The 11,878-nt window shown below is 44.1% G+C and overlaps 1 protein-coding gene across 1 annotated transcript in view; it reads left to right on the top strand.

Moving 5' to 3' along the window:
* The first annotated feature begins 6,988 nt into the window (after window positions 1–6,988).
* Window positions 6,989–11,878, top strand: part of Heca (hdc homolog, cell cycle regulator) — a 46,087-nt gene continuing 41,197 nt past the window's right edge. The window contains exon 1 of the mRNA XM_041653600.1: window positions 6,989–7,550. Within this exon, the coding sequence (XP_041509534.1) occupies window positions 7,283–7,550 (268 nt within the window). The 5' untranslated portion in view covers window positions 6,989–7,282. The remainder of the gene's footprint in view (window positions 7,551–11,878) is intronic.

Here is an 11,878-nt window from a genome sequence, read left to right as displayed (position 1 = left end):
ACTCCTACAGCTGATAAACACCTTTAGTAATGTGGCAGGATACAAGATCAACTCTCAAAAATCAGTTGCCTTCCTATACACTAAGTATAAGAAAACAGAGAGGGAAATCAGAGAAGCATCACCTTTCACGATAGCCACAAATAGCATAAAATATCTTGGGGTAACTCTGACCAAGGAAGTGAAAGATCTATTTGACAAGAACTTTAAGTCTTTGAAGAAAGAAATTGAAGAGGACACCAGAAAATGGAAGGATCTCCCTTGGATTGGGAGGATCAACATAGTAAAAATGGCAATTCTACCAAAAGCAATCTATAGATTCAATGCAATCCCCATCAAAATCCCATCAAAATTCTTCACAGATCTGGAGAAGACAATAATCAACTTTATATGGAAAAACAAAAAACCCAGGATAGCCAAAACAATCCTATACAATAAAGGATCGTCTGGAGGCATTACCATCCCTGACTTCAAACTCTATTACAGAGCTACAGTATTGAAAACAGCTTGGTATTGGCATAAAAACAGAGAAGTCGACCAATGGAATCGAATAGAAGACCCTGACTTTAACCCACAAACCTATGAACACCTGATTTTCGATAAAGGAGCTAAAAGTATACAATGGAAAAAAGAGAGCATCTTCAACAAATTGTGCTGGCAAAACTAGATGTAAATCTGTACAAGAATGAAAATAGATCCATATCTATCACCATGCACAAAACTCAAGTCCAAGTGGATTAAAGACCTCAATATCAGTTCGAACACACTGAACCTGATAGAAGAGAAAGTGGGAAGTACTCTACAACACATGGGCACAGGAGACCACTCCCTACGTATAACCCCAGCAGCACAGACATTAAGGGCCTCATTGAATAAATGGGACCTCCTGAAACTGAGAAGCTTCTGTAAAGCAAAGGACACTGTCACTAAGACAAAAAGGCAACCCACTGACTGGGAGAAGATCTTCACCAATCCTGCAACTGACAAAGGTCTGATCTCCAAAATATATAAAGAACTCAAGAAACTAAACCGTAAAAGGCTAATCAACCCAATTATAAAATGGGGCACTGAGCTGAACAGAGAACTCTCAACAGAAGAACTTCAAATGGCCAAAAGACATTTAAGGTCATTCTCAACTTCCTTAGCGATCAGGGAAATGCAAATCAAGACAACTTTATGATACCATCTTACATCTGTCAGAATGGCTAAAATAAAAAACACCAATGATAGCCTTTGCTGGAGAGGTTGTGGAGAAAGGGGTACACTCATCCATTGCTGGTGGGAATGCAAACTTGTGCAACCACTTTGGAAAGCAGTGTGGCGGTTTCTCAGGAAATTCGGGATCAACCTACCCCTGGACCCAGCAATACCACTCTTGGGAATATACCCAAGAGAGGCCATATCATACAACAAAAGTATATGTTCTACTATGTTCATAGCAGCATTTTTTTGTAATAGCCAGAACCTGGAAACAACCTAGATGCCCTTCAATGGAAGAATGAATGAAGAAAGTATGGAATATATACATATTAGAGTATTACTCAGCAGTAAAAAGCAAGGACTTCTTGAATTTTGCATGCAAATGGATGGAAATAGAAAACATTATCCTGAGTGAGGTAAGCCAGACCCAAAAAGAGGAACATGGGATGTACTCACTCATATTTGGTTTCTAGCCATAAATAAAGGACATTGAGCCTCTAATTAGTGATCCTAGAGAAGCTAAATAAGAAGGAGAACCCAAAGAAAAACATATAGGCATCTTCCTGAATATTAACCTTCATCAGGCGATGAAAGGAGACAGAGACAGAGACCCACATTGGAGCACTGGACAGAAATCTCAAGGTCCAAATCAGGAGCAGAGGAGAGAGAACATGAGCAAGGAACTCAGGACTGTGAGGGGTGCACCCACACACTGAGACAATGGGGATGTTCTATCGGGAACTCACCAAGGCCAGCTGGCCTGGGTCTGAAAAAGCCTGGGATAAAACCGGACTGGCTGAACATAGGGGACAATGAGGACTACTGAGAACTCAAGAACAATGCCAATGGGTTTTTGATCCTACTGCACGTACTGGCTTTGTGGGAGCCTAGGCAGTATGGATGCTCACCTTACTAGACCTGGACGGAGGTGGGCAGTCCTTGGACTTCCCACAGGGCAGGGAACCCTGATTGCTCTTTGGGCTGATGAGGAAGGGGGACTTGATTGGGGGAGGGGGAGGGAAATGGGAGGTGGTGGTGGGGAAGAGACAGAAATCTTTAATAAATAAATAAATTAAAAAAAGAAACAAAAAAAAATAAAAATGGTCAGCCACTGGAAAAAAAAAGAAAAGAAAAAAAGCCATACTGAGTGAGGTAACCGAGACCCAGAAAGACAAATATAATACATATTCACTCATAAGCAGATATTAGATAAAGCGAAGGATAACTAGCCTACAGTCCACAACCCCAGAGAACCTAGACAACAAAGAGGACCCTAAGAGAGACATACATGGATCTACATAGGAAGGAAAAAAAAGACAAGACCTCCTGAGTAAATTGGGAGTGTGGGAGGAAAGGAAAGAGGGTGGAAAGGGAGAGGGAAGGAAGTAAGGGGAGTGGGGAAAATGTATATCTCAATAAAAATAAAAAAGTTGGCAGGAAATAAGCCAAGCTTAGGTCAGGCATTTAAAAGTAATAATAAGTCTCTCTGTGCGTATTTATTTAGAAGTTAGGGGGCAGGCCTCTAAAAGAGCCAACAGAGAAGAGTTAAAAAAAATTAACAACTAAATACAACAAACAAATCTTAATTAAAAAACAAAACACGATAGTCAATATCCTTCAAAGAAAACCTGCAGGCACGGAAGAGGCTTTCTCCAGAAGGCACTGGTCACATAGATCTTACACAATATTCAAGGCATGTTCATTGGAAGTGACTACGCAGATCACTGTAGCACCTTGACTTGTGTATACTACTGCATGATCTCTAGAATTCTGAATCTTTCTAAACTCTTTTGGACCAAGCTGCTTTTCTTTTTAAATACTCAGCTTCTTTATTCTGTGTTCTATTTATAAATACTCTTAACATACTTTTCTGTAGTCTGACCCTACCCCAACACTGGCTAATTAATGCTGAGAGCTTAAAAGACAGACACTAAAGCTCAACAAAACACAACATGGAAACAATGACTTTTTATTCCAGCCTAGTCCCAAATATTTGTTCATTCTTTTTCTCAAAGGTAGAAATTGCTTATTTTTAAAAGGAGTTGATTTATTGCTGTTTTTTTTAAATATTTCAAGAAAACTGTATGATAGGGTTCATGGTATTCAAGGGGAAAGAAACTGAGTGGAATGGAGTTACAATTTTTTGAAGTATATTTCAGAGCACACGAGTTGATCCGGGAAGTTAGAGATTACAGTGTCAAGTGCAATGTATACAGCACAGCAACCCAAGTGGCTTTCGATTTCTAAGGGGAGGGATTTGCCTCATTCTCTCTCCTCCTGTGTGCAACCTTCGTTCCTAGGCAGGGCAGGAAAAAGGGAAAAGGTTGGAATGTCAGAAGTCTGGTGAAAATCCAGAGTATGGAATGCAGCAAACAGGGTCATTTAACAAAACCTGAACTTTGTTTCCAACATCTTGATTTTAGTGTCTTGCCTTTGTAGCAATAAAACCGGAACTAGAGACTCTGTGTCAAATTTGACTAAGACTAAAATTAGATAAGAAGGTTGAACATGGAACTGCCCAGCTTCTCCTTCCTCCTCCTCATTCTCTTGCAGTTTGAATGAAGAGAAGGTGGTTCACACAACCGGAGCTGCAACTGGCTGTGTGTCTATGTGCTATGAGCCAACTCTGTTTCTGTGGGAAGTATCCAATTCTTCTGTCTCCTTTCTGGTGAGGTGGCAGGCAGCTGCTGTGGGTGCCTGTCTGCGGGGCATGCACATGCTAACGCTGACCAACATGGCACGGTAGGGGAGAGCTTAGTCAAGGAATTAGTTTACCCAGTTTTCTTATACTCTAGCTTAAAACTTCATCTTCACACAAACAAACAAAAACAGGCCCAAAGTAATGTCACTAAATGCTGTGAACTCTCTTAACCACTGCTAGAGAGGTATTTATCTATATTCCTGCTGTCCTCCTCTTTATGACATCATAATTTCCTTCAGTTTTTAGGCCGTTTCGACTGCACTCCTTAACTCCCAATTCTAAGTGGCTACCAAATCTTTCTGCGTCTCAATTATCTGTCCTGTAGTCATTTATTTCTTCTTGTCATGAACCATGTACGATACACCCCGGTAAACAGAGTGCACTTAGGGAAAGACAGACACCACCACTGTCGTTATAGCGAGGTTCCGACAGGAGGCAAGTGAATAAACAGTTCTGTACCAAATGTGTGAGCCATTCTGGTGAAGAAAATAGAGGGAGTCCATGGAGACAAGTCTAGTTTGGGTGACCAGAGAAGATAGTTGAGTGCATATATTCAGAAAAAATACAGGCAGAAGAGTCCTTGTATTTCATTACTGGACACAACTAAGGAGAAGGCTTTATATTAGACTTAGAGTTAGAAAGACACTCTGCCCTGCTCTACTGGTACTTATGGGCTATACCTGTGTGTGTGTAATGTGTGAATGTGTGACGTAAAAATAGAAGCACAAAATGCCTCTTCTCCAGCTGGGGAGATATTTAAATTGGCAATGAGCTTGCTGTATCAGTATGAGAACCTGAATTCGATCTCCAGGACCCATGTAAAAACTGGGCACATAGGCACACATTTATAGTCCCAGAGCTGGGGAGGCAGAAACAGGTGGATCTCTGGCGCTCACTGGCTGGCCATCCAATCAGTGAGCTCCAGGCTCAACAGGAGACCCTGTCTCAAAATATAAGGTGGAGGGAATAAAGGAGGACACCTGAGGTCAATCTCTGGCACACACATCTTTATCTATCTATCTATCTATCTATCTATCTATCTATCTACCTATCCACCTACCTATCTATCTACCTACCCACCTACCTGTTACCTTAGCTATCATTTGGGCCTTCTAAAGGATTATTTTTCTTTAACATATAGTGCATTGAGAACTAAATTATACATTATTTTCCTGCTGAAAAAGTTAAAAAAGTTGTCAGGCAGTTATGGCGTCTTTGATCCCAGCACTTGGGAGGCAGAGGGTAGGCAAATCTCCAAGTTAGAGACCAGCTTGGTCTACATAGTGAGTTCAGGACAGCCAGGGTTATGCAGAGAAACTGTCTTGAATAACGAAACGAAACAAAACAAAAAGCCAAACTAGCAATTTCTCTGAAATATACAGGGCTATGGCTCAGGCTGCCAGAACCCTGGCTAGGAAATCACGGCCCTTCCCTCAGCACTTCCTTGGCTGTCTCTCTAGAACAGTGGGTCCCAACCTTCCTAACGCTTTGACCCTTTAATACTGTTCCTCATGTTGTGGTGACCCCCAACCATAAAATTATTTTTGTTGCTATTTCATAACTGTAACTTTGCTACTGTAAGGAATTGTAATGCAAATATCTGTATTTTTTGACAGTCTTAGTCAGCTCCTGTGAAAGGGTTGTTTGACCCCCCAGAGGGGTTGTGACCCGCATGTTCAATTTGCTTCTCTAGACTTCTCAACACAGCCACGGTGACAACAGTGAGTTAAAGATCACACTATAGGAAGAGGACACTGTCAGTTAAAATAGTCTTTCCTCTGTCGTCATGATCAAGAACCTCATTTATACATTCAACAAGTTATGTCGGTTGTCTTTTACGGCACCTGTGACAAAATCCCCTATCTACGGCGGTTTTATATGAGGCAGACCGTCAAGGAATAAGCACACACATTGCCAACACAATCAGATGCGGACCAGAGAAATAACTGCAGTGCTCGGACAGCTTTTCTGAGGTGACCCCGTGAGCTCACGTGGGAGAAGTGAGGCATCTGCCCCGTGACCTGCAGGATGGACAGGAGTCAGTCAACAGAGCTGCAGAAGCAGAGACCACATCACACTCTTCCCAGGAGCCCTCTGCCCTCACATCTTTTTCTATTCTTCTTCTACTGAAAATAGATTATTTTTTTCGTACAATATACTCTAATATGGCTTCTCTTGAATTTCCTCCAAGATCCCCACCACTTTCCCTCCCTGCTAAATCCACACCCTTTTCCCTCTCTAGTTAGAAAACAAACCTGCATCCAGATAATAATAAAATAAGATAAAATGAAAACAAACAGGACAAGACAAACAAAAAAAAGAGCCAATAAAAAAGCACGAGAAACACATATAGACTCTCTCTCACACACACAGACACACTCATATAAGGAATCCCATAAAAACAGAAAACCGGAAGCTGTAATATATACACAAAGGGCCTGTAAGGTTAAAAAAAAAAGCCCAGACAAAACATGATGAGACAAATATCCTGCAAAGATCCCATTGCGTTTGCTTTGTGGTGACCATCAATGGACCCATTCTCTCAAGACAACTCGGTCAGTGCACGGCCCGGCTCCTCCAGCCTGGCTCTGCATCTGACAGAACACTCGAGGCTCTGGTCTGCCTGAAATGAGCTTCCCACCACACGCCCGAGGAATCCCCACGCAGGAGCTCACTGCCCTGCTCGGGAACTCCCCGCATCCGCATCATTACTGAACCGCAGAGCCACTGAACGCTTCATGAATCCCAAAGGCGTTTTCCTTTCCTTTCTGGTCACCTGTTTATTTTCCCAGACCGTGTGGTCACCCCGAGTTCCAGGAAGGTCACAAGGTCACCCGACCACTTCACCAACACTCCATCCCGCACGTCTCAGACACGGCCGTGGGCACACTCGGGGAGCAGGGGAGCTCCCCTCCACGCCCCCTGCCCCAAGGCGCCTGGATGACGTCACCGGGCGGCGGGCAGTGATCGGGTCGTGACGTCACGGGGGCGGGCCGACCGGCCGTGAGATCACCCGGTGGGCGGGGCCGGGCCTGAGCCCCAGTGTCGTCACGGGCGGGGGCGGGCCCCGAGCGTGTCAGCGCAGCCGAATCAAAACAAGCCCGAGACCCGCCTTTTCCCTCAGGATCCCGAGCGTCTCGCTCCGCTCGCGGGCCCCTTGCGCTCGCGCGGCTGCGAGCCTCGGGTGGCCGCGCGTGGCCGCCCGCGCCAGCTCCAGGAAGCCGGGGAGGGCGCGGCGGCCGGGATGGCGCGGCTCGGGCCGCACGGCGGGGCGGGTGCCTGAGGAGAGCGGCCGGCCCCGTGCTCTCCACAGCCGCCCCAGCGCCGCGGGGAGCAGCCTCCGTGGGCGCCGGGCACAGGGACCCCCTCGAGCGGGCCAGGGAGATGCCCAACCCCAAGAACAGCAAAGGCGGCCGCAAAAACAAGCGCGCCAACAGCAGCGGGGACGAGCAGGAAAATGGAGCCGGGGCCTTGGCGGCGGCGGGTGCGACAGGCGCGGCGGCCGGAGGGGCCCTGGCGGCGGCGGGCTGCGGGGCGGTGTCACCGGGCGCGGTGGGCACCGGCGGCGCGGCGGGCCCGGGAGGTGCGGGCGCGGGCGCCGCCAACGCCGCCAGCGCTGCGGGGGCTGCAGGCGCGGGAGACGCCAAGAACGGTAAGACGACAGCGGCGGGGCGAGCGCCAACTTCCTCCCCGACGGGCGGGCGCGGCGGCGGGGCCCTGGGTGGCGCGGGCGGCGCGTGGACAATGCGAGTCAGGAAGTGCTTGCCCCGCCCCTCCGCCCCTCCGTGGCTGTCCCTTCGCGGTTCCCCACGCGGAGCGGCGTGGGGCCGGGCTGGGGACCCCGCCCGGATCGGGGTTCGGAGGGGCGCCCGGGGCTCTGCTGCCGAGTTCCAGTTAGTGGCTGTTCCCCATGGTGTCTGCGCAGGCTGAGTCCGGGAGTGTCCCCGGCTAGTGCGAGCCGGCGGGCGGGCGAGTTAAGGTGCCCAAGTTAGAGTGTTCGGATCGCAAACTTCCCTGCTCACCCCTGACCCAGCTGCCTTTGCTCCCGATGAGGAAAAAGCCTTAATTCCCGATAGATCTAGGCCTGCCGACTTGATTGCCACAGGTGGAGAGGCCAGGGCTTGGCTGCAAGAAGTGTGCTGTTCTCTCTCTCTCTCTCTCTCTCTCTCTGTCTCTCTCTGTCTCTCTTTCTCTCTGTCTCTCTCTCGTAGGGGAGTGTTCTTTTAATTCTCAGTCTCGCTGGAGGAAGGAAGAGAATCTGAACTTGACTTCCGTTCCCAGCCTGGAGTTAAAAAAAAAAAAAAAGAAAAAGTCCCCTGTATAATTGTTTCACATTTGTTTTTCGAAAGAAGCCTGATAGTCCTCTGAGCACCTGAATGATCCTTGACATGGGAGCATGTAGGTGATAGCTAAGACGCGGCAGGATTTTCTCACAGGGAGGCACGGTTTTCGTGACCAGGTGCTTGACGTTTATTTGGGCGGTTTTTAAACTTTTCCTTGTCGGGCAGTTTTCCAGGGAAGAGAATGGACACCTTAACACGAGTAGATGAGAATCTTTGCAGTAGTTCCGCAGTTGTCAGTCGCGGAAGCCGTCCTGGAGATGGTCTCTCTTTAAACTGGGTCCAGCCCTTAGAACTCCACAGTGCTTCCATATAGGAGGCGACGGGCTGTTTGGAAAGGAGCCCCACTGGCCGCGCCTCTGCAGTTTTGAAATAGGAGGTTTTATTTATTTATCACCAGGCGCAAAGTTCCATGTTTGTGAATGTTTGATAATACTCTTGGCTAGCCTGTGCCTGTTCTTGCTTTCCTAGCTCTAGCCTTTTGATAGCAATGTACAGAGAGGAAGGTATTTAGACTCTGGATAGTATCTCGTCTCTGCTTTTAACCATTTAGATCTCTGATATCTGGAGAAAGGGCAGATTTTTTTTTGAACCTCAGTTTACTTTTATGGTGGGGTAGAGTGTTAACTCTGAGGGAACCATAGAGAGACCCTTGACTATCACGTTCCGGGTCCTTTAAAGACTTACTACGTAAAGGACAGCAAAGCTCATTGCAAATAATAGATGATTGATGAATAATAGCTATTAGTTATTCATTTAGAACTTTTAATCGTTTGTAGTGTTAATAGTACTGCATATTAAATGGGGACGATGAGGGTGATTACAAGTTAGGACATCTTTGATTCTCGTGAAGCCTTCCTTCCTGTACTAGTTTGCCACACTCTGAAAGATTTGAGTGTTTTAAAGTGCTTGAGGAAGTTTTCCTTTGGCAGGTGGTGCCTCCTTGAAAACATTAAGCCAGTTAGGATGCCCGGTATTCATTTGAAGGAGCACACTGGTAGATTTAGCATTGCTGTCCATACCTGTGTAAAGCTGTGTGTTTCTGACTAGGACTTTATTCTATTAGATGGAAAAAGGACGAAACGGGCTCCCACATTTCCATAACCAGAATCTCAGAAGCTGCGGATGAAGAGCAGTGAGTTGAGTTTTATGGCACACATTGTTGGTTCTGACATGGGTGATGCCTTGGTGAATAGTTCACCTTAACTGGAAGTCCATGCTTCTGAAGACAGTGTTAACATAGGGTCTGAAGCCTACACAAAAATGAATAAGGAAATTGTAAATGCTTTTGAAATTATATACATATGTATGTAATTGAATGTATAATTTATATATATATATATGTACATGACCTGTTAAAACTAATAGTTTCAAATGTATAGAGTGGTTTTATGTCCTGTAGGTATAGGGCATACACCCTATGTGTATATATATATATATATATATATATACTATACATGTATGTGTATACACACACACACATATATATAAGACTTAACTATTTTTAAATTTTAAAATTACATTAGTTAGACCACTTTAGTATTTCTTTTTTTAAAAAAATATTTATTTATTATGTATACAATATTTTGTCTGTGTGTATGTCTGCAGGCCAGAAGAGGGCACCAGACCTCATTACAGATGGTTGTGAGCCACCATGTGGTTGCTGGGAATTGAACTCAGAACCTTTGGAAGAGCAGGCAATGCTCTTAACCACTGAGCCATCCCTCCAGCCCCCCACTTTAGTATTTCTATTTCAAGTTTTTACTTGTATTACTAGGTTTCATCATTATAAAATTTTCAAAGCACTCACAAGCTATTTACAGTCTTTTGATGAGACAAACTCTTAGCTATATACAGCTTTCAGGCTGGCCTTGAACAGGTTTCATATCTTAAAATTTTAGATGGTTTGTTTTGATCAAGTCAGTTTTTAATCTATATTTGCATGTAAACTTAATGACCAGTTAAAACTAGTAGTTGTTTCAAATTTATAGAGTGATTTTATGTCTTGTAGGTGTAGGGCATTGTAGGTACCAGAGCAGGGTGATATTAGCTCTTAACTGTCCATTCTACGTATAAATAACTCATCGTTCTATAGAGAAGATTGCTAGCCAGGGGATGTTTAGGGAAACTCTAGTATGGTTGGAGTGGAGGCATTGAACTGGTTGTTGTTGTGCATTTGAATAAGAATGCAAAGGATATTGCATTCCACTTTTTAGATACTAATTTTGGACCTTTTGCAAGGATTGGAAGAAACAAGCTACTGTGAAGAAATGCCATCATCTTCCTACATAGTAAACATCTGTGTGCACATACTGGAACATTATTATGTTTGTAGGTGGACAAGATTTGTCATCACTATTTTTAGAATCTAGTAATCAGGCAGTAGATTACAACTGGTTTCATTCTGAAATTTTGACTCCATTAGGCCTCAGCCTTTTTTCTTCAGCTCTAAAAATATTTGAAACCTTGATCATGGTATATCCAATTTTCAGTGAGCCTGAATTGTACATACTTTTTATAAATTCCTGTTTCTTGACTGAACAAGGTTCACCAGACAATTCATTTTGAACACAACCTTTGAACTAATTCTACCTTAAGTCTCTTAACAGCTCTGTGTAAATGTAGATAGTGTTTGCTTTGCATTTTCGGACCCATTTTATATCAGTTCCTCAGATTTCTTTGAGCAAGTTATTTAAATTCTCTTTAACTTCTGCATATGTAAAATGAGATTATAATACCTACTATAAATATGAAGCAAGATAGTTATTATATGTTAAAGAGAGTATATTAGAAAAGTTTCAAGGAGATTATAGTGTTGGTTATTTGTCTTAGACACTGGAAAATAGTCTCTCGAAAGAAATTTATGGGCAAGAGGTTTCTTGTGGAGTGCTCTTCGTGGGAGAGGGAAGGAGGCAGAATTTGTCAGAGGGGAGAGTTGACCTGTGTTTATAGGTGCACCTACAAACAAAGATGAAAGGCTTTTCAGTGTGTTTAAACCTTGAGCTGTGAGGGCAGGGCCTTGTCTCTGTCTCTCTCTGTCTGTCTGTCTGTCTCGCCTGCTCACTCACTCATTCACTGACTCAGGTATTGTTGGGTATTTGGACTTAAGTTGCTCCCCTAGAGATGGTAGACCTTGGGGTGGCCTCTCTGCTGGAAAACTTGGAGAGGACCTTGTTTTCCTGGCATTTACCAGGATCTTCCTTTAGACTACCAGTGTCATTCATTCACAGAGGGTAGAGTGGGATAAATAAACTTGTCTCACTAGCTGCTAAATAGGTTTTGTGGGCCAGACTGAGGGATTACCACTGTATAACATTATTTTGATGGGAAGATAGGTTTTGAGTCATGCATCAGTTTATAAGTACACTTATTTTTGAGTACCACCTATTTCCTATGAATAGCATTTTTATTTTGCTTTATTTTTGATCAATAAATAAACATACCTTATAGCCAGGTTTGTAGTATATTTTAAATTGATTGTTCCTTCTAGACATTTATTTTATTCATACATTTATTCATTTAGACATTTATTCATACAGTCATACATCATAAATTACTTGTATGAATCAGAAGGAAAATAAGAAATACTTGCTTGTTTTTCTTTTGTTTTCCCCCCACCCACCACTTTTATTTTATTTTT

Source organism: Microtus oregoni, unplaced genomic scaffold (assembly GCF_018167655.1).
Source record: "Microtus oregoni isolate MIOR12 unplaced genomic scaffold, Mior012 000006F_ref0000085, whole genome shotgun sequence".
Classification (NCBI taxonomy): Eukaryota; Metazoa; Chordata; class Mammalia; order Rodentia; family Cricetidae; genus Microtus; species Microtus oregoni.
Note: the sequence above shows the minus strand (reverse complement) of the source record. Positions and strands in the feature narration are given on the sequence as shown.